A 23,431-nucleotide genomic window follows, 5' to 3' on the forward strand; every position below is an offset into this window, starting at 1 on the left:
GCGTACTAAAAAGTATCCGTGTCCCATGCGGGATTCAGACTCTTGATCCCAGCTTTTGAGCATCGCAGACCATAGACTTCTTTGACTGCACAGCTACTGTATAGCATTTTTTTTTTTCATGTGTTGCTAAGATATATAAAAATATTCTTTTGCCCTTTTTTTAACTTTGTACTGAATATTCTTTATTTTTCATTTCTTGTACGTGTAAGTGTATTTCATTCTTTTGAACTCTTTCCATTTTCTTGGTGTATTTTCTACAGACATTAACATTCATTAACAGGTTTTCCATATTTATGTGGCTTTTGGTTTAATTTGTTAATAGTACTCCATTTTGCATATGTAGTTCAGATTTTCCGTACAAATCCTTGTTTTCTTTTTTTAATGTACCAAAATGGACGAGTAAGTAAGTGGGTGCATGGGACCCTAATCTGAATGACTGCTGGGATAATTTTTGTAAAATAAGATCTACTCTTTCTAAATTGTGATGGGTTCCATTTTTATGTTTTAGGATAATTTACTTCTGATTTACTGTGCCCAGAATCCTAAGGTGGTCAGTGTTTATCCGCAAGTGGTAACTAATCCTGGAGGTAAGTTGATGTATGCCATCAGGAAGAAATTTATTTTGTAAATTCTGGTATAAATGCCGCACATGATATTTTGTTATTACGATAGATAAAAGCTGAGGTGCAAGAAGTACAATGGGAATTTACTTTAAAGTTTGATTCTCTTTTCTATAACAGTAGAACTAACTTCAAACAAAACTATAATTAACTATTATAGAGTATACTATGATATTTCTGCTCCTTGTGCGTCTTGGTTTTTATTAAGATTCCCCCCCAAGGTGCTGAAGAAAGAATTCATACTATGGAGTTCATATAATATTACCTCACCGTTGCTTTTCGTATTGAAATTGAAATGCTGATAATTGTCGTAGGAGTAGTTGGTTCTCTTTTCCCGGGGCAACCGGGGTTTCGTGTGGTGACTTTAGATCAGCGAGCCAGTCAGCAGTTGCCTCTGTCGTTAAGTCCTACGCTGCTGGCGCCGCTCAACTCCCGCCGCTACCAGGGCCTAGTAGCTGCTGCATCCATCTTGGGTGGTACACCCGTGTTTCTTTTCCTCTTTGCTAGGGTAAGTTTACGCAACCCTGTTTGATTTTGTTTTTATCGTGTGGTATGCTGTGCCGTTTGATTCAGTACCATGTAGAATGCCGATTTTCCCCACAGACCTTATTATTCGTCATTTACAATTTATCTTATCATATGTTATTCCCCCTGCACCCTGTGACAACTGAAGATGAAGGAAAATGTTGATTCGGTGGTAGTGGTAGTGATGATTATGATGATAAACTGTGCCTTAAACAAAGAAATTAGTAACATTATCGCTACTTTTGTTGTTTTTATCTGTGTTTTGTTTGAAGGTGGTTGAGCTGAAGGTTTCTCAAGAATACCAGGCTCGCACGCTGTTTCTTTTGCTGAAGCTTGTTCAGAGTGACAGTGAGTTGTTCTCGCAGTTTGTGAACCAGGACTGCCACAAACTACTCCTTAAAGTTCTGCAGTCACCAAGATGTGTAGCTGGACATCACATGCTCAAGGTAAGAAAACATTATATCTGAATGGTGTTTGTAATTTATCGCCATTAGTCACATCAACCAGATGTTGGAATAATACATGATTGAAACACAGTCCAGAAAGTTTCCTCCTACCACTTTTTTATCACTTCTTTGTAATCACTACCTAACATTACCATAATTTCATGTACTAACTTTTCCAGCTTGTTTCATTGACCAACCAAGGTAACAATAAAATCATAATAACAGCTCTGTCGTTAACATAGCACAGCATCTTCCCACGGTGTATGTCATTATCAGTGGACTTTCATCTTCTTGAGGGCATTTGGGCTTATCATTATCAGTCAATTGTAGAAAATGAAGGAGAGTTATGAGTGTAATACCACTTTCATTTTCAGGCTGTTCTGGACACCTGCTGTGACAAACCTGTCCTCCAGTACCAGCCAGGTCCTCGTCGGTTCCACATAGCAACTCGTTCTGATGCAGTTATTGTCAATTCGTTTCTGTTGACAACTATAGTTGGTTCATGGCGTGACTGGGAACGTGCTGCCAATAAGGAAGAAGATTGTACCTTTGATGAGGAAGGCGGCGGCGTTCTGGGCACGTTGTTCCGAACGCTGCACGTTCTTTTGCGGGATGACCATCCATATCGTGAATTTAATGCTGCCCAGTTGAATCGTGTGCGAATGGTGGAAGCTCTTCTTCTCTTTTGCAAGGTTGGGTTATTGTTTTATAACATTTTATTAAGAAGATGAAATGCAAACAGTTTAAGGATCTGTGTGCATATATTTTACCATTAAATTGTGCATTTGTCAAATGATGGTAAGCTTCATTGGGGCTACAAAAGACAATGGCATATCTTGATTTTGTTTCGTAAAACATGATTGTTTATCAAGTGTAGCCTGTATTTGTTTTATTCCTTCAGGAACGATTTCTGTACGAAGAGACAATTCAGCTCCATATATCTGTTTGCTGTTCGCTGGTGGAACTGATTCGTTCATTAATGGGTGCGCCACCGGAGTTCTCTCACATCGTGGCAGTTACTGACTTCCTCGTCCTGTTGCATCGGGCAAGCGCCACCTACATTACGCATTTGCGGTCCAGTTTCTACTTTCTTCTTTCTCCAACACCTCCAAACAACCCTCTTAATCTCAGTGGAACTGGCAGTGCCCTCAGTACCAAGCCTGGACCATCACCAAGACCTGTTGCTCACGGAAAGACAGGTAATCTTTTTTTTCCATACGTAGCCCTGGTGTCTGAGTTTTGATTCACTATTTAAGTTTGCACTATTATTGTGAATATCGATGCTAGTGACTTAATTCTTCTTGGCAGACTCATGATTTTCTTTGTTATGTGGAAGGAGAACTATAATATGAAAACTTCACTGAAGTTTGTTCATGTACCTTCAAAATTTCAATTCTCATATCCTTCAGATGTTATCTGGATCATTCCAAAGGTCAGTATAATTCTGAGGTTTGTTTAAAGTTTTGTAAACTATATTTCTTTAACATGGAAAGGTTCTTAGCCCTATAACCAACCCCAAGACAGGAGTACTGCTACTTTCCACCAGTTTATAATAATTCTTTATTGGATTTATATTATTTTTAAATACTTTGTCTTTATTTTTCACTTCTACAGGTGCTGATTTTGAATTTGTTGTGTTACCAGTTATTATTTTATGTGTTTTTCCATGTTGTTATTTGTCATGTATATGTGTTACTCTTTTGAAGGTGGCAACCGTGCAGCTAAATCAAAATCTGGAAGGAAGGGTTCAAAAGATACGAAAGAGATTGACTTTGCTCAGCCTGTGGATCCTCAGAAATTAAATAAGGCTTTAACAAATTTGCAGGTAAATTATAGTTTCAACTATTAATTGAGCAAATTACAGCCTTTCAGAATATTGTGCCGTGTGGTCTTGTAGAAGTTGGCCGATGTTTTATATATGCTCACTGCCTCCATCACCGTCCTTCTGATGATTACAATAAATGAATATCCTTCATAATGAACTTTTTAGTGCTATGTTACATTATTTCTGCAAGAAATTCAGGACTTTTACTTATGAATGAAATTTATGTTATAATTAATTACATTTCTTACCATTTTTTACTTTCAGATTAAACAAAACTCTCTAGATGGTGGAAATGTAGATTCTCAGTTTACAGCTGAAAATATACAAAGTGTGGTTGAAGTAGCATCAACACAGCTTGTTGACAGCAACCGAGCTGCAGACAATGTTGACTCTGGAATCGCAGGAAGTTACCGAGAAACCAATAGTGACATAGGAAGTTTGGAAGGCCACAGGAAGGCTGGCAGCTGCACAGACACTGCTGACAAATTAATAGCTTGTGCAGAGCAGGCAACATTCTTCTCACCCACTACGGACAGAGGAGGGGAAGGGGGGTTAACTTTCAAGGAGACCGGGGGGTCAGAGGAGGAAAAAGAGAAGTTTACTACTGAAACAGGGATGGTAAGTTGTACCAGCTATCTGTTCATTACAGTAAAGAAGCCGTACCAGTTTCTTTTTTGGAAAAATCTGCTAGGTTAATTCCACATAATCGTAGCGGCCGGTTTTCCTCTTTAGTATACACGATAATTTCTGACTTATAATTTAATTATATAATATTTTTAACCATGTTTATAGAAAGAACCTGCAGTTAGCCCATGGCGCGATGGTGAACTTACTGAAGACGCACAAGAAATGATGAAAGATGCTGAACCATACGTTGCTGTTGGTGAAGGAGAGAAAGGACTTGTGGTGGAAGGACTCCTTCTGTTACTTCGTGACACACTTTTAATTCTCCCTGACAACATGGCTCATCAGGTCTTGAATCACGTGGTTAAGGCTGAATTCCTGCTCGTCATGGCGAATCATTCTGATTCCCGTGTTCGTATGGCTGTTGTTAAGGTAAGCTGTTTTGAGTGTAGTTTGTTAGCGTGTAACAAGTATAAAAGATGTTGGTGTTTGGAATTCAGATTGTTAAAACAGTGAATGAAAGGATAGCAGTTAATAATTTTCAGAGATAACTAACATTTTTTTGTCCTACAGTATGAGGCCATCTTCAAGCTATTTTAATATTAATTTCCATTAATTGTAGCCTTCTTAATTCTTTAGACTTTAGTGTTTAATCCTCTGTGTTACCATATTTTGTCTTACATCTAGCACCACAAGAACTTATTTCTTCAGAAATGAATGTGTGCTTTTTCACTATTCTTCTTCTTTTCTGTCTTAGTTTACAATTTTGACGGGTAGATTTATTTACTATCTGGAGGTGCTGTCTGCTATTTAAACTGTTTGTGTCCTTTGTAACAGGTGCTGTCAGCATACTTACAGCGCTCGACTGATGAGGAAATTAACAAGTTCCTTAAATTGAAGGGTTTCCATCAGCTGGCAAATCAGCTAAGCTTGTTTCCTGCATCGCTGGAGCTGGTTGAAGCTTGTGTGTCGCTGGTGACACGCTGCAATGTAGCGCTGGAAGAACAGACTGAGGTGCCATCTCTGTCTGAGCTCTCATTCCTACAACTCAACAGCTTTCCACCCCTGCTGGCTCTGCTCCCCAGAGCTGTTCACGATGTTGCTCTTACTCATAATATGATTCTCTTCCTGCGGGATGTGTTTGCTAAGGTGAGCTAGTTTGAAATTGTCCATTGATCCAAATTAACATGCCATATTCATGAGTATCCAAGAAAACATTATTTTATTAATTCGTTATGGCTCAAATCAATAGTTATAATGAGAAAGCCTTTGCTAGGGTACGTGTCCTCGTATTATTAGTATTACTGTTGAAATGTCGCTGTGTTACAGGTACCAGAGTCGTTTCGCCCGTTGCTGGACTGTGGCCTTTTGGAAGTTTTAGCTCGCACGGTAGTTGCAGTGGCACACCAAGCCCCTCAGACCACTGACTTATGTGGAATTTCAGAACAGGACATTCTATTTGGTGACATACACGTGTTCTTGGTGACACTCTCAGCTCATGTTCTGCACACTCCTGGTGCTCACCACATGCAGGTCTCTGTGCGCACGTTATGAATTTGGATAGAAAAAGTGTGTCTAACTCTTATTGGTTGAATATCGTGGCTTGTGAGTGGTCCAACTTGCAGTATATCACATTGGCGTACTGGTAAACTGTTAACTGAAATTTTAATCGATGCTCAAAATTAAATCCATCATCAGGCACTACAGATACGGATTTAAATACCATATTAATTCATTTTTGTCCGTATTTTTCTGTATGGCAAAAGTGTAAGCTGTTCATGTTTCTTTAGACCTAACATTAGGATCTGTATTCTTATGATCTTTCTGAAGTTTTCTAGCTGATTATTTTTATGTATATCTTTTGACGTTACCAATTCCTTACCTTGGCAGGTACTTAAAGACATTCAACTACAGCTTAGCTATTTGGAGAAGGTTGAGCGTATCACATGTGGTACACGTGGTCGCTGTGTGCGTGCACTTAGAGAGGCTCAGTGTGTTCTGTTAGAAGGAGAATTGGATGTCATTCAGGACATGATAACATTTTTGCAGCAACCATCTGGCACAAAGCTCATTAATACCACCACCTTCCTGACATCAGGTAAGGTTAGGTTTTACTAGCACCTGATGACAGCCAGTGGGTCATTAACGTCATAATGTAAAATGTTTGCTGTCAACACTTTTATTCATTTGTGGAATATAAATCATCATCGTCATCATCATTCTGTCATTGAGAGTAAATGCAGTTCTTTCCTCAATGAATAATTCATCTCATTGTGTTTCATCCTTGTTACGTGGATAAAGGCCAGAGAGACCAAAAGACTTCAATAGAAAGAAAATAAAGTACTTCAACTTTCATTTGTTTTCTTTATAATAGATTGTTAAATTTCTTGTATAAGGTTAGAAGATTGGTTTCACTGAGTTGATGCAGAAATTTATAAGCACAGTGTGATAGTGAATTGCAGAGCACTTGATTTGTTTGCCTCATTTAAGATTTATGATTAATGCATATTTCTGCTAGTTTCAAACTTGCTCCTTTAAAATTTCCCCTTAATTAGTGTTCTGATGTGTTGCTTCACTCTCGTACAAACCAGAAGTAAGTATGTCACCATATTTTCTTGTGTTTTCAGTACTTTCGACAAGTTACGATGCTGAACAGACATTAGGTGGTAGTTTGGAATTGCAGGGTTTTACAAATTGTGGCTCAAATCCTGTCAAATCAAGTTTCCAGAGTTCAGCTTGTAATGGGAAGTACGGCGGTGGTAATGGGCTAATCAGCGCAATAAGAGAAGTTCCAAGAGGAGAAATCAATGACCGCTTCAAAACAGTGATCGCAAACTCTGTTGATTTTCTTATTAATGTAGGTATGTTAATTATTGATGATACTGAACCTTGTACTTTGAACTGCATGTTGTAAAGATAATTATACGATATTTCTTCACTTTTTACATCCTAAATTTTTGTCACATGCGCTTTAGAGGCAAAAATGACAACAACAAAATATTTCATACTTAAATTTTACCTTTGTCTAAGAACTGCCCTCATGAATCTCATAATGTCGTCTGACATTTAAGGTTAGATTATGGGTTATTTGAAATCATAAAAGTAGTAGGTGAATGTGATAGATAGAAGGATGTTATGACATCTTAAATATATACGAGGATGTGGATTGTGTTTGTGGATCCTTTGCTGAGTATAGTGAACGCAGTAATGAACCTCTGGGTTCCATGAAGAGATGAACGACCATTAACTTTTTAAGGACTGTGCCCCGTGGACTTATTAAAGAAACATATGTACATGCATGAAAGAACATTTTATTTTGATATTTTGCAAGTTTACCGATGACTAGTAAGAGTAGATATTTTCTGTCTAATACAAGTGGTTTTGTCATGAGAGAGAAATGAGGGATTTTTCTTCTGATTAGTTATAATTTATATAATGTTAACAGCTAGTGCGTGCTGGACAAATAGTTTTACTGCTAGCAGCTTTGATTAATTAAAGATATTTATGTTCACACATACATAATAAAAGTAGTTTGGTCATTTCTGTTTTTAAAGATTCCAGAGATGCTGTTTTTCCTGCAGGGATTCAAGTTTTGGAAAATCACAATTGAATTAACATAAATATTTTGGGGGAATTTTGTTGTTAAAGTAATAATCTCCATTGAAGTGAGTGGAATAATAATTTTCATATTCATTTTAGAACAGACAGATGGATGCAATATGCCAGGTTGCAGTGTGGAACTGAGCTATGCTCGTCGACTATTTGCCACAGTATTGCAAGGTCTGAGCTCGGTTCTTGAGAAACGAAGCACAGGTCAGCGCGGCACTTGGGTTGCTGTCATGTGGGCTGTACGAGACCTGCTGAGAATACAGGCAGCACATCTTCTGGTGTGGCTGCTGTCACCATACCAACCTGTTAAAATAAGAACCTTTGTTGTGCACACGCTCCGTACCGAGTCTCAGTGCAAGGAACTGCTGTCCAACATTCTGCATACACATGCACAGGTAATTACAGAAGAAATAAAGTGTACATATTTTGGAACTTCAAAACGTAACTTCCTGTCTTGGATAGCACACAGCAGAATAAGTTTTAAAATATGTAAAAAAAATACTAACGAAATTGTGCTTTCAGTTTTAAAGTAATAAATGTTCTGTTTCCAGAATGAACAGAAGTTCACAGTGTTTCTGTGGGACTTGCTCCATAGATGTTCTGGCCAGATGTCGGGTTCTGACTTACGGGCTTGCCAAGACTTCAGCCAGCAGTTACAGTCCTGGGGTATTACAAACCTTATTTCTGGTGACCTTTGGGAGGATGAGCTGAGGATGTTACTAGCAGACATGGACAAGCAGCGTCAACAGTACGAGAAACAGAATGAGGGAGCTACTCATCGGTTGGTTACTTTTCTCCATCCACGTGATAGAATAGAACATTCAGGAAATTCTTGAGCATGGTTGGATATGTATTAATTATAGACTTTGTAGTACTTTTAACGTCAGCTAGTCGTGGCTAATTCTGCCTGTACTGAAGGGTTGTTGACTAGATTTTAACTTGGGGGATTTAACTAAAAATTATATTAATATTGAGAAAATGTCTGTATCTGTGAAAATGTTATTGTCAAAATATTATTGTGAAATGTTCTTAAAAGAACTGTAATGCTAGATTTTGTTTGCATAAAATTATTTTTCCCAAAATGGGTTGAATGTTTTGTGTTCCTAAAATTAAAATAAAATTTGGAGTTTATAAATCAATATATACAGTACTTGTATTAGCAAATACCTACTTGTATGTATTTCTGATGGTTACTGTCTTGTGTCACGTAAAGTAATGTGTATGAATATTTTTTCTTAGGAGTGTGTTCAAGTTTGAAGGACTAATGAAGACTGTTGCTGAAGCTGCCATGAGCATCACTCGTACCGTCGTGGATGCACAAAATGGTGAGCGTAAAGCGTTCATGGAACACATAAAGCAAGCGTACAGCGAGAATGTGCAGATTCGCATCAAGTGGCAGAAGATCATTCAGCAGTTATCGCACGAACGAGCTGTGTGGTTCTTTCCAGATTCATATCCAAAGTAAATATAATAAATACTTATAAATGTTATTATTTTTAGGCCTACTTGATGTTGTTCAGTTTGTTTTTTGTTGAATAAAAAAATATTATTTTTACAGACCTCACAATAACACAGTTGTAAGTTTGTATAATTTATCTGTTTATTGTGAAAAATAATGTGCTTCTGCACTCTGATAGTTGGAACGTAGTTGTCTTCGTGTATTTTTAGATCCTGGCAGTTGGATGCCACAGAAGGACCTGCCAGAGTCAGGAACAGGTTGCAGAGGTGTCATCTGAATATTGGCAGAAAATACTTGATGCCAGGAGCCCAGCGCAAGTTAGGTTGGTTGTACTGTAAATTCTCAGGACTGAGCCTGTTCAGTATTGTGGCTGACTGATTATTTATTTGTAAAAACTTTGTAATTGTTATCAGTATGTTGAAGTTCTTTTACTTAAAGATTTCTGTCTTCTGGGTTATTGCGCTGTGTAGTCTGGCCGATGTTAACCAACGTTTCAGAGGTCATACTGCCTCCGTCATCAGGGCGATGATCGCCCTGATGACGGAGGCAGTATGACCTCTGAAACGTTGGTTAACATCGGCCAGACTACACAGCGCAATAACCCAGAAGACAGAAATCTTCATATTCACCGCTGTGAGAACCTCAAGTCTTCTTTTACTTACTTTCAGTGCTATACGATATTGCTTTTAAGATAATTAATGAATAAGGTTATGATAGGCTGGATATATAGCTCACTGTATCAATAATTCGTGTACAGTATCAGAAACTCTTTGTAAGCAACCATCTTGAATGCCAGGTTCAAATATCTTTCTTTCAGATGCAGTGAAGAATCCAGACCCATTGTCGTACCTCTTTGAACAAGATAAGAAATCGTCGACATCCTCTGTCCTCATAGAACGCCTTCACACAAATGAGAAGATTCAGCACATGTGCACAGCGAAGGTAATCACACCTGCTAACGAGGTGCCAGGTGAGCTCCTGATTGGCGAAAGCTGCCTCTACTTCGTGGCTGACGACAGTATGCTGGAAACTGATCTTGCTGAGGTTTGTACCTAAATGTTGCCACTTTATGTCTCCTTATAGATCACCGAGTGTAATTGTTCGTACATTTCTCAAATTTTTTGGTCTCAGTTTTGTAGCACACTTTGATTTCACCTTTCTGTTCCTTGTTGATACGAGAATCCCTCATTTCTCACTTCTTATAAAATCCTGTGCACAGTCCTTATTCCTACACCACAAGCTTTGGCAGTAAGATTAATTTTTGTTTGCTCATCTGAGTAATTTATTTCCTGAAAAAGTTGTTCACGTTTCACGCTGTTGACTTGCTGAAATGTTACTGGTCAGGGGACTTTTTCTTTGGTGTGACACAACGTTGACTGGAAGGACCAGGTTCTTTGTCAGTTTCAGATTCCACGTCATTCACTATTCAAAATAAAAATATTCCGAATACCTAATCCTGTATTGACTGAAATACTAAATTATGTATGGCTTATTATTTACTTCTGGTTAAAATGTCTGTTACAGGTGACGGCTGGAAGTTTGGATGTATCTTCCACTGCATGGCCATTTGAAAATGTAAAGGAAATACACAATCGGCGCTTTCAGCTCCAAGAGAGGGGACTTGAAATATTTCTGCTGAGTGGAAAAACCTATCTTGTGGCTTTCCAGTCATCTAAAGTAAGTTCTTATGTCAAATTAAAAAATTACCTTTCTATAACTTAAGTGTTTCTGTTTTGTTTTCGGGTATGTTCCTTTATCCTAGTTCATGCAAGTTTGTGCTTTGAAAGTAGAATAATTTATTGATTGTAAGTTATGATTTTCAAAGGGCTTCATTTAGTTGTTTTAGAGGTACGGATTTGAGGATATAGCAAATTGTCTCATTTCATTTCAAAATTAAAATGTGAGAAAATATTTTCTAATTTCCATGTGAAATGCTTAAACAGACAGTGAAGAGGTGCAGACATTTAAAACCTCAAATCTCAGTTTGTTCCTTACTCCATTTTAGGAACTGCTGTTACCATCTGTAATATTATGTCAGTGTCCCGTTATAAACTAATAGACAAATTTTATTTCGTTTACAGGAACGTGACAGTTTTGCTTGGGAACTGTCTCAGTGCCAGCTGCCAAATCGGGTTACGGGTGACAACTTGAGTGACACGGTTCAGCTGTGGCGGGAAGGACTGCTCACAAACTGGGAATATCTCACACAGCTGAACAAGATGGCTGGTCGTTCATATAACGATCTAATGCAGTATCCTGTATTTCCTTTTGTAATTTCTGATTACACTAGTCAAATACTTGACCTTACTGATCCGCAGGCATACAGGTATTTTTATGGATTTATCACTTACCTTCCTTCAAAGAGTTCAGTATTACTCAGTTGTGATGTACATTTAATGTGGTTATAGTCTGTTGATGGGAATGTTGCTGTGTAATAAGGAAAATGTTCTTAAAGTATGAAACTATTAACTGACCTAATTTTAATCCCTCTCTGTTATAGTATTTGCTTCCTAATAACTCATTTTTACCACATTCTTGATCATTCTTGGTAATGGAATGTCATTTTTGTTTATCCTCGTAGGTTTTTAATTTTACAGTTTTGCTGCACAGTCGATCTTCCTCTCAAACTTAATGTTTCTGATCTTTATAATATGTGATTGCATCATGCGCCTTATTTGTGTTTCGTTTACTGAATTAGAACCACTGAAATATGTATTACTATCGGTTTCAGGAACTTCAAGAAGCCAATGGCAGTCCAAGACAAGAAGAATGAACAGCATTATATCAACAATTATAATGTAAGATATTCTTGACTGGTTTTCTGTCAGTTTTACGGTTCCTGAGAATATGCTTGAATAAGGTTTTGTCATGTTGCGTTACTCTGTGGTCCATGTATTATTCTTACTGATAAGTATCGAAGGAATTCAGTCTGTTGTAGCTGATTTTACGTCTTGCGTTACAGTATTTGAAACAGGAGCTTATGGAAGGTCTCCATCTGGTGGCTCTTAACCAGGAGCCATACCACTATGGCTCCCATTATTCCAATTCAGGGACGATACTCCACTTCTTGGTTCGTCTTCCACCCTTCACACGAATGTTCCTCACTTACCAAGGTAAACGAGAATGTGAAATTTGACTGTGTTGGTATAAGGTTAACTTACTGACTGACTCCGTGGAATAGTTGTGAGAGTTTCCCATCAGCGAGTGCACAACAAAGAATCGGATTTGTTACCCAGCAACCCTGAGGACAAGAGCGTAGATTGTTCTCGAAATGTCAGAATATATGGTTTATTCACCATTCAGCCACCTGACGCGGCTTGTAACATGAGAGTTTTTCATCAACTTAAGTCGCCGCGAAAGCTTTACTTCATACATAAGTCATGATATTCATTTATCGGATCAAGAAATGTGCGTCTTTTATGGAAACAATGTCCACAGTAGTATTTTTATATAGGTTCAGTCTGAATAATTTAAGAACTGCTTTACATCAGGGCCTAAATTAACTTTTTTGTATATCTTTTTAGTTATTTTACATATTTTGATAAAACCTGATATACGGGTATACGGCACATACGTTACATGAGTATTGCCATGCATAAGTTAGTTTTATTCTTTTAATAATATTAAGAGCCCAAGTAGCCTTTGCTTGTATATTTTGTTTCTTTGAAGTTTTATATACAGTGCTTCTGTCACATGACTATTATCAGTATTAATTGTCATTTGCTTAATTCTCTCCAAGGGCCTAAATGAACTTTTAGATGTGCCTTCAGAGTATTTCCACAAATTTTGATGAAACTCGTATGGAGGCAGTAGGCATCTCCGACACTTTGGTAAACTTCTCTGAGACTACATGACTACATGATGCAACAACCCAGAAAACAGCCATTTGCATGTTGATGTTGGTTTAGGTGAGATTAAATCAGCAGTTGAAATAAACAGTTTATTCATTTCCAGATGATAACTTTGATATTCCTGATCGAACATTTCATTCTTTACATACAACATGGCGACTTACGAGCTCAGATTCAACCACTGATGTGAAAGAACTCATTCCAGAGTTCTTCTTCCTACCGGAGTTCTTGCGGAATTCGGAAGGTATAACCCTTGAAGATATTTCTTTTTTGAAATTGGACCAGTCGTTCATTTTAATATTTTTGTTACTGTATGTTTGAACTCTTAACACTGGTACATGATTCGATGAATCTGATAAACTTTCTGACATCATATTACATAACATTATATTCCTTCGTTGTTGAAGAATGTACATGTTAAGTATGCAGTTTTATAATAAGCTGTCTCTGCATGTGATAGTTTATTTAATCACAAGATTGCTGGAAGCTATAATTGTGCACTTTTTATTGATCTTAGTCAGTTATGGACTGTTAAGGAGGTTTGAAAATCAATTTAATGAAGATTAACTGTGCATTCCTGAACTTAGAGAATGTTTAACTTTAAGCTCTGTGTCTACTGCTGCTTTTCAGATTTCAATTTTGGAGTTCGTCAAAGTGGAGAGCGAGTAAACGATGTTGAATTGCCTCCGTGGAGCCATGGTGATGCCAGACGATTTGTATTAATTCACCGTCAGGCACTTGAGTCGGCACATGCCCGTGAAAACTTGCCTCTCTGGATTGATCTTGTCTTTGGATACAAACAAACCGGCAAAGCAGCTGTTGAAGCCATCAATGTGTTTCACCCAGCGGTATAGTTTCATTTTGTTTCTTCACACAATGAAATTTTAATAAAAATAAGGTCATATTATGCTTTCATTTTAACATACTACTCCTTAGTCCCTGTCTGATTATGTAGTTTAACATGTAATTATCAAAACTTCTGTGTTTCAGACGTACTGTGGTTTTGATGTGGAGAAGATACGTGACCCTTTGGAGAGGAAAGCATGGAAAACGATGGTACGAACTTATGGACAAACCCCACGACAGCTGTTTCGTTCAGCTCATCCAATGGTGGTCCAGTCATTGTCTTCCCGGACATTGTCTTCATCTGTGGTAAGTGAGCAATGATTGTAGTGAGTCTTTTTTTTTATTTAAAAATGCGAGATGATCGAAAAGTGAGTTGTTTTAATTTCTATTGTATAAATTTATAAATGAGGATGAGATGGAAAGAACATGTAGCACATTTGGGGGGAGTTGAGACATTTCTACAAAATATTGGAAAAACTGAAGGGAAGAGCTCACTTGGGAGATGTGGGAAGAGATAGGAGGAAAATATTAAATGGATCTTAAGTAGGGTCAGAGGGTATGAACTGGATTTATCTGTCTCAAGATAAGGACCTGTGGTGGGCACTTGTGAAAATGGTAATGAACCTTCAGGTTCCATAAAAAGGTGAGAATTTCTCGACTAGCTTAGGGACTGTTAACTTCTCAAAAAGGACTGTGCTCCATGGAGTGAGTAAATTGGTTAGTGAGCTGGTTAGTGAGCATACGGTTATGAACTGATCAATTGTGTATTCTGATCTCTGCAGTGATGTTATGATTATTTAATCCTGTGATTAAAATATTTGATCACAGTTCAGTAACTGAATTTTATATTTGTACAGAAATGTGTTGCAGTAATTAGAAAGTCTTTCCATTGTTTGACAGAGAGAAGTAGTTCCTGGTGTGAAAGGTTTGCTGTGGGGAAGTTATGTCGGCTCCCTCGCCGACGCAGATCCTGTAGTAGTGTGGAAGCACCAGCATCGCACTCCAGTTGCCAGCCTTGTTCCATTGCTGACTAATGATGTGTTTGGTCTAGCTCCACAGACGTCCATTCTACTTAAGTACAGCAAAGAAAAGGGTAATTTAAAAAGGAAACAGTTTGAGAGTTTGTTTATTCATTTATTGTTTTATGTGCGTATGAAACTTCACCCTTTGCTCCAAGGGAAGAACAGCGATTAATGTTCATGTGTTCAGGACTCACTGTGGTTTCTTGACACTTGCATTATCATTTTGGGAACATGACACCATACACCATGTTGTGGTTGCTTATTTTGCCACGTCCGTTTCTGCTAGTCGCCGTGTATTTATGTTTTACGTTACAGGACTCAGCATGGTAAATGGTACCTCAGTGCTGGGGGCAGCGCTGGTAACATGGGGTCACGCGGATGGCGTTGTCAGAGTCAAGCTGAAGAAGGAGCAACCCCCATGGCCTATCGTGAAGTCGCCTGGCCTTGATCCGGTGAATTAGCCATTGTAGTATGACGTTTTAAAGAAAAGTTATTTTTGCCACTTAACCTTGTTTGTAAGCATGCTGAAGATACGAAGGTGCAAATTCATATGATTCCTTGAAAAGCGAAACACACAGTTGTCACTAGTTATCTGTGTAACACGAGAAGATACGACTGTCTTCATGAGTATTAATATAGGTTACGTACTTTATGAGGAAAATTTACTGTGTGTCAAAATTAATTTTAAACATAAAGGTTTATATGACATGAGTTATGAAAATATTTTTTTATTACGAGTGCTTTTGTGAAATGGGTATATGAATAATTATGTAGTTTCATCTTTGTTCTGTTATGGTTTTAAATTATGAGTTAACAAACAAACAACAAAAAAGAAAAGGAAGGTGGGGATAATTTGATTCTGTTATAAGGTTCTGCATTGTAGAAAATGTAACTTCAGCATTCTGGAAAATGTGGCAAAGAAAAAGTTGAGTTACGTCTGGGAACTTTCTAACCACGGGACTGACTTAATAATGAAAATTGTCTTTGCTGTGGCTTTCAGATCTGTACGTGTGCAAGTGTACCTGATTGCAGTCAACTGTGGATGGGACATTGGTCGGGGAAACTGGCTGTATATGAATATAAGTTTATGCCTGCCAGGGGTCATCTGGAATTCAATAGTCAACCAGTGACACTTCTTGGGCATGAAGGACCTATTCAAAATATCTACATCTGTTGTAGTTTCAGCATTGTAGTTTCTGGAAGTCAAGATGGATCTGCAATTATCTGGGATCTCAACAAGTAAGTACAGGCTGTTTCTTAACATGTCTTCCTGAATATGAAGCAAAGAGTTTTCCTTTTGATTAGAGGGGGGGGGGGTGTTAAAATGGCAAAGTTTATTTTAAAATATGTTGTATTAACACTTCCTGTATTAATCAGATGAAGCTAGTGGATGTGAAAATGTGAAGTGGACAAAGTAAAGAAACTGCCTTATAAAGTGAAGTTGATGAAAGACTCTCGGGCATCAAGCCGCGTCAGGTGGCTGAATGGTGAGTGAACCATTTCTTCCGCCAAGGGATGATGAGGGCAGAGATGACTCTCGAAACATTGGCGGAAGAAATGGTTCACTCACCATTCAGCCACCTGACGCGGCTTGTTGCCCGAGAATCTTTCATTAATGAAACCGCTGTTTCATCTTTTTTGAGTATAACAAAAATTTCTCAAAGCTTGTCGTATCATAACAAAAGGATAAATGGAAGCTAACAACCATGTATCCTAGCAACTAGGTTCAGATTTCAGAAAGAGAAGCTGCCTGTTATTGGTTCCTTTGTAACAGAACTGGTTGTAGTTTCTCAGTTTTACCCATGTGTCAGGTACAGTACAATATTATTGCTACTGTTTCTGTTGTCATAGCTAAAGGTTCGGCACCCTAAATATCAAAGCCTTGTGACTACATATTTTTAAGCTGTTGCTTATAGTGTTAGGAACAGTAGCAGTAGTAGAAATTAAAATACTGATGTGATATATATTTGCAGTTTGTCATATGTGCGCTGCATTTCTGGCAACAACATGACAATGCCAGTGAATATCGTGTCTGTGAGTGAGACCCTTGGGGACATCGCGACAGTTAGCAGCGCTAATTCTGGCAGTCTGGATTCAGCAACAGGGGGCAGTTTGTTACGGTTGCATTCCGTCAACGCAGTGCCGATCGGGACTGTCTCTATGGCGGAGTCTATAACAGCGCTCTGTTTCTCTGGTGCACCAGAGGGTGTATCTGTGAATGTCATAGCAGCCGGCTTAGCCACTGGAGCCATTAGGTTAGACATTTGTTATTTACTTTGATTTATCTTACTGGATTTCATCTTATTCTTAAGGGAAACTGATATTAAAAAAGTCCCAGAGAGCTTTGCAGTATCAGCTGCCTTGAAGCGTTAAAATATACAAGTTTCACTCATGACTGCATGTGAAAGGCGGTGTTTTGTTTTGCAGACTTTGGAGCACGTGGGATCTGTCTCCAGTCCGAGAAATTTCTACAAGTTTTATTGCGCGTCCGATCATCAGGTATTCACTTTTAAATACTCTTCTTTGAAATGTCTTGATCTTGAGGACAAGTATTTACATTTATAGAGCTATACAGATCAGCTAGCTGCATTCAGAGTGCCAGTGCGAAAAATGTGTATAGAACTCTGGTATTGAGTGAATGTTTCCAATCTTGTTTTGTTTTACAGTACTGGAACCCTTTATCCAGAAAGGCAGGGAACTAAGGCTTTCCACATTTTAGCATGATCTGGATTTTGGAGATTATTCATTTACTGTTTTATGCTTTCTCTTCATAGTTTTGCAATCCTCAGAACTCACTGTTGGCCTTTTAGATATTTTAAAGGGTAAACCTAGTAAGTACTAAATAAAACTTAAATGGCGAATCATACAGTACTTCCAAAGGACTGATGAAACAAGCAGCTAGCAGTAAGAAGACCATTGACAGTGGTGCCACTCACACATATCGATGAGTCAAAGAACTGCGAAGCATCAGTTATAAACAAGAAAAATGTAGGAAATGGTTCAGATGCATATTTTACGAATGTTTTCGGGTTTTTCTATCGCTGTTTGGTGATGGCCTTAGCAAGGTTTTTAGAAGACCTCCATGCAAACTGATATAATCCCTATAATTTTGTTTCAGTCTGACTTATTCCCAGGATGCACAGCATCTGTACGCGTCAGCGGCGGATGGGAGCGTCGTCATCTGGGAAGGGGGAGGAGGTACAGGGTCAAAGGGCATCAGCAAGACACCCAAGTTCCTCAATCTCACATCTTTGTGAGGCACATTAAATTAGTGCAAGAGCAGGATTCATCAAGATGATGTTTGTTCTTTAGATCTGGAATTCAGGAATATCAGTTATATATAATTAATTTTACAATTTGGAGTACAACCTATGTTTTCTGTTATTATGTTCAGCTACTGTAACTTTTGTTATCAGTCATACATTTTATCAACAGCTTCCATATCCTAGAGACCATCAGACTCCATTTTTGAAAATCTCAGTATGTATTTATGCCACAGATATTTTAGTTTCCAAAGATTTTTAAAGATAATAATATAGTATATTACAACAGCTCGAAGGTTTGAAAAGATGAACTAATACTTGGATATTCTCATCTTCTGTGTGACTGAGGTTATCTTGCAGAATACTGAACCATACCTAGTCTCTCCCTTACTGATAATATGAGCACTTGCCTACGAGTTGTTTGAGTAAAAAGCAAATGCGCTTGTGTTATAGTGAGATACCAGTGCTGAGAACACAGAGGTATGATACGACTGGAAAATGATAATGACAAGTTGTAACTACGAAGAAAACATCTTTTATTAGTCTGTAAAATACTTTCATTGACTAACTTCATGTAGCAAAGTTCTTCCTGATTGGTTACTCACTTGTTAAAGGTATTTCCCACCTCCCTGTTCACAACAGCCCACCAATTCAGTGTTACATTTTGTAATATACTAGTCTTTTAGGGTCAGGGATTGTCAGGCTCCCATTGAATCTTGAGGACCTCCCCTTGTCAGCTGTCCATCACTGCGTATTCAGTATATTTACAGCTGCCTCACATGTGTGGAGATCATGCCTCAGTCTGCAGCCTGAGAACATGCCGTGTTGACAAGGAACACGCTTAACGTCGTTATAACTTCGCTGCACGCATTTACGTGTGGATGTGTTTCTCACATCTGACAGAGTTGTGTTCTTCAACTGGATTTATGAAACGGATGTTATCATTTGTGGCATTTTCGTGTTTGGATTCTTTCTGCCAAGGGAGAAGATGGTCTATACAGATTTTTTTTTGTGAAATCAGATTTTTTAGTGCTCGTTATAGATGAGGTTTTCTTTATGATTTGTTTTGATGACAGTTCTAATGTTTTTTTTATGTTCTTGTGGGTTGTGCCACTGTTTAGTGTTAATATTTGTCCCCTTTGGAATACAAATTGGGAAAGAAGTTTCTTCTAATATATATATAGTTGACAGGATATCTCAGTGATTCTAGCGACTAGGCTGTGGGCTAGATTACCAGGATTTAGTTCTTATCAGGGATCATCCAGAATATCCAGACAAGTTCTGGGACTCACCCAGTCTCCTACCCAATGAGGATTGAGATTCTTTCCTTGGCAACCAGAGCGTGAAGCCAGCCGCTCACCTCGACCTGGTTCTGAAGTTTAGAATGGATGGAGCTGTTCCTGTTTAGCTAAGCACCAGGCACAACTTTACCTCATCTTTGAAACAGTTATAGTACATTTCTAAAGCAGTCCAATGATTAAGACCCATTATATATTGTGTAATATCAGCATCAAATCGTTGATTAAACTTAATATGATCGTGGCAAGTTTTTTGTTTGTGGATTCGGGTAGGTGACATTTGTATCGAAAAACAACTGGTCAATTGGATAGTATATACAAGCGTAATAGTGAGATGATCCGGAAATGAATTCCTTTTTTTTTACCAAAAAAATTAAAACTGAAAAAATCAGAATTATAATGAGGCATCAGAGAACAGGAGAGAACTTTGCCACCGCCTAAGTGATGTATGTTTTATTTTTGCTACCTTATATAATGGACATGTTGAATAGAGACTCATTGCATCACAGAAGTTGAAAGTTATATCCATGCTCTTTAATCAGAGATAGTTAAATGGTTGTGAGATTTAAGGTTTTCATGGCAGTAACAATGATGATGATCTTCTGGATTTTGGTACCTTGTGGACTGATCAGGAGATGGCAACATTTCAGAGAAACATACTGTTTCCATCTTCAAGGTTGGTTTGTATCAAGACACTGAACTGCTAGGCATTTGTTCACAAGATGGATTACATATCAAAATCGTACAGCTTCATGTGTCAATGAACATTTATCATATGGTTACAGGGATTTAAGCCCTTGAACCAAGGGGCTGCTAGCTTCATTTATGTATAGGATTTAATCGCCTAGCGATATGATACTGTGATGCACAGTTGATAAATGTTAAAATGAAAGGAGTTTAGTCTCATTCAAAAATTATGTACAGATCTACAACACTTCCTCTTGAACGTATGAGTCCCAGGAGATTGTACAAAGTTCATTACAGAACAGTAAATCCAACAATTTTTTGGTGGGTGTCGTGCATATCATCTGAAAAATGAATCAGAGATTCATCCTCCAAACGTGCAGAGGTGTCTCTTAAATTACTGTAGTTGTGTTGTATCTTTATTCCCATTTAAACTGATAGAACCTATTCATTTCACCAATTTGCTATTGCGTGCTTTTAAATGTAAATAAAAGTGGAAGGCTGCGGTGATGGTAACAGCAGTGGATGGCATGCGTCAGTTGATTTACTTTGCTATATATACACACGTTTCATAATCATGACATGTTGAACAAGGTAAGGTGTTAGATACTTTACCTTTAAATATATTTTATATTTGAGTTACATGATTAAGATGATGATTTTGAGAAGTACATAAAAATATGTTTTTGGTTTAGATGCACAGATGAACAGATACAGCTTAGATCAAGCATTTAATTTTACTTTAAGTGATTTTTTAATGTAAATATTGTAGAGCTGGGGTATCCAAGTCAGTATAGTGACTAGCTACGGGCTGGATGACGGGTTCGATCCGTGTTGGGGGCGGAGGATTTTCCCTAAAGCTTCTGTGTCCAGACTGGCTCTAGGGCCTGCCCAGCCTCCTATCCAATGGGTACCGGGGTCCTATCCCAGGGGTAAAGCGTGGCCGTGGCATGATGCTGACCGCTCACCCCCAACTAGTGCCGAGGTCAAGAATGAGCAGGAGCTATACCACCTCCCCCCCCAAAAAAAAGAAAAAAGAAAAAAAAGAAACCTACATGGCAAGTAGCAGGACTGCTTTACTCTTATGTAAATATTGTTTTCTGAACCACTTTCAGGGTATAAAGTGTTGATTAGTAGAAATTTATTAAGAAATGTAGACAAAATAGGTGCAAATATTTCCAATTCATTTCCTGCTCCATTATCAGAATCAATGCAGAAAAGGTGGTTAGGAAATAAATAAACATTGCTTACTGCACTTGGCTGTCATTACGTGAAATCTCATGTTCTCGGTGGCAAATATGGAGATGGCTGTCTTCTGGTATAAGTTTACTGACATCTCAGAAGTGCTTGCTGGTTCCGTTATTGTCCTGATGTTGGAGGCAGTAGGCACCTCTGAGGTATCAATGAACTTCTGTCATACCGCACAGTATAACAATTCAGAAGACGGCCATCTTCTCGATTGTCACTTTTGATCTTCAAGTCAGGACTTGCAAAACATTGAAATGAAGTTGTTAACTAATCTTATTCCTGAATTCTAGTAAAGTTTCCACCAGGTGTCTAAACACCATACATTATGTAACATGAAGATCAGAAGCTAGTCGCTTGGTATGTCCAGCTTCGTAAGACTACAGTAAAACAATTATGCAATTATGAGTTGGTTCTGTTATATGAAAATATCAAATTCAGTATTTCTGTGCATTTGCTGTTATAGATGTCTTATGTAACCAGTAAAATATTAGTTTTTGACAAACATATGCATGTTCTACCCACAAGTAGTTTAAGTTTATTAGGTTTCAAATGCAAGCACTCGGAACAGATGTGTTTGAATTACGTTATTAAATAAATTTAGCTTCTTACATATTCTGAATAGAACAAAGCTTACATACATAATGTTTTATTAAAATGTTTTTGTCATCGCTATTGCATAATTCAGTGCAATATAAAGTCTCGAACATGTTTCATTGTTGTTAATCAGAAGAGGTTGTTAGTTACAAATTACATTTAGATATTAAAATTTGAGATTAGTGTAATATGAAAATACAAGAGTCTATAAAGATTTATCAGAAACCTAAATAAATGTCAAGATAAGTAATATTAATATTTTAAAGTTGATATCATGATTTTAAATTCAAATGAGGATATTAATGTTTAAAAAATCTGTGTTAAGAAATTTGTATGTTAAGTATCATTTTGCATTTTTATGATTTGAACTCTAATATTGTGGCATTTCATGTTGTGAACAAACTGCAGTCAAACCTGCCATATATTGTGTCATCTCAATTAAAAGGGTAATTATCTTCCCAATAATTTTATATTAGTTCATCTTTTGTACAGATTTTTATTGTTCTATGATTATGCATTTTAAATATGTTTTTATCTATCCATTCATATGCTTATATATTTTTTTTACAATTATTCAGCAGTATTCTGTAGTGTTATAAATTGATTTGTAAATTGCTGAAAAGTACTTAAACATTATATGTTGCAAATATGAATACTGTTTATTTATTTTTTAATGCAAGTTCAGAAAAACATGGATGAGCCTCCCTGTAGTCAAAACATGTTATGTTACTGTAACAGTCCCATTTTCTGTTTCTGAATCAATCCATTACAGCCGTTTAAATAATAAATTTAGTAGGGGGATGCTGTATTAAGTTTAAAAAATTGTTATGATTTCTTTAATTTCTTCGCTGCATGAATTCAATTTAGAATGTTAATATTTCAAGTTCATTAGATTGACTGGACAAAGGCAATTAATTTTGGTGTTTTCTGAGCCACATTCTCACCACTGGGACAGTTGGATGTTGAGACATCTTTGTACTTTTTATGCATAGATTATTCTTTTTATTTTCTTCAGTTAGTGACTATTCTTGGTGTGATGAAAGATTACAGTTTTGTCGAACTGAAGGAATGTAATTCTATTACACTGTAGGTTTCCTTCCAGTAAAAACTCATCTTAATAATATTTGTGGGAAACAAAGATTTATTAAGGGCTGAATTATAGCATTGAACCACTGAATATATGGTAGCATGGCATCCAAAATATTTTGGGAGGTGTAATCTGGACAACATTTTGAAATGGTTTGAAATATATTGAAATCTCTTCAGCTGTAAGGTATGTATTTACTGCCTTTCTTTTATCAGCATTGTGTGAAATGTCAGATTTACCAGCTGTGCTGATTTGAATCTCAAGTTTTTAGCCATGAGTTTGCTAGATTTACTTTTGGGAGACTGCATCTATTTTCAGTGTTGTGACTGTTTTATGCCTGTCAGATTCCATGTGAAAATATTTTTCACAGTGTAAGGCATAGCAATTGCTGGCCTTAGAAACAAAAAGAGAATTATGATGTTTGTTTTAG

At 37.4% G+C, this 23,431-nt stretch overlaps 1 protein-coding gene across 7 annotated transcripts in view; it reads left to right on the forward strand.

Moving 5' to 3' along the window:
• The window catches only part of mv (lysosomal-trafficking regulator mauve), a 45,161-nt gene extending 22,594 nt beyond the window's left edge, over nt 1-22,567 (forward strand). For all 7 annotated transcript variants that reach the window (XM_022061665.2, XM_022061675.2, XM_022061647.2 and 4 more), the window contains exons 21-50: nt 509-587; nt 935-1,128; nt 1,418-1,591; nt 1,966-2,283; nt 2,493-2,790; nt 3,298-3,416; nt 3,681-4,034; nt 4,209-4,472; nt 4,878-5,189; nt 5,370-5,573; nt 5,931-6,138; nt 6,668-6,901; nt 7,740-8,044; nt 8,201-8,430; nt 8,889-9,110; nt 9,318-9,430; nt 9,926-10,152; nt 10,633-10,785; nt 11,190-11,434; nt 11,840-11,906; nt 12,071-12,221; nt 13,063-13,203; nt 13,590-13,807; nt 13,950-14,111; nt 14,706-14,898; nt 15,143-15,279; nt 15,828-16,066; nt 16,801-17,082; nt 17,255-17,326; nt 17,946-22,567. In XM_022061665.2, the coding sequence (XP_021917357.2) occupies nt 509-587; nt 935-1,128; nt 1,418-1,591; nt 1,966-2,283; nt 2,493-2,790; nt 3,298-3,416; nt 3,681-4,034; nt 4,209-4,472; nt 4,878-5,189; nt 5,370-5,573; nt 5,931-6,138; nt 6,668-6,901; nt 7,740-8,044; nt 8,201-8,430; nt 8,889-9,110; nt 9,318-9,430; nt 9,926-10,152; nt 10,633-10,785; nt 11,190-11,434; nt 11,840-11,906; nt 12,071-12,221; nt 13,063-13,203; nt 13,590-13,807; nt 13,950-14,111; nt 14,706-14,898; nt 15,143-15,279; nt 15,828-16,066; nt 16,801-17,082; nt 17,255-17,326; nt 17,946-18,084 (6,054 nt within the window). In that variant the 3' untranslated portion in view covers nt 18,085-22,567. The remainder of the gene's footprint in view (nt 1-508; nt 588-934; nt 1,129-1,417; nt 1,592-1,965; nt 2,284-2,492; nt 2,791-3,297; nt 3,417-3,680; nt 4,035-4,208; nt 4,473-4,877; nt 5,190-5,369; nt 5,574-5,930; nt 6,139-6,667; nt 6,902-7,739; nt 8,045-8,200; nt 8,431-8,888; nt 9,111-9,317; nt 9,431-9,925; nt 10,153-10,632; nt 10,786-11,189; nt 11,435-11,839; nt 11,907-12,070; nt 12,222-13,062; nt 13,204-13,589; nt 13,808-13,949; nt 14,112-14,705; nt 14,899-15,142; nt 15,280-15,827; nt 16,067-16,800; nt 17,083-17,254; nt 17,327-17,945) is intronic.
• Nucleotides 22,568-23,431: the final 864 nt, after the last annotated feature.

Source organism: Zootermopsis nevadensis, unplaced genomic scaffold, assembly GCF_977971745.1.
Source record: "Zootermopsis nevadensis isolate Lab colony 2312 unplaced genomic scaffold, Znev_1.0 Znev_ptg000016l, whole genome shotgun sequence".
NCBI lineage: Eukaryota > Metazoa > Arthropoda > Insecta > Blattodea > Termopsidae > Zootermopsis > Zootermopsis nevadensis.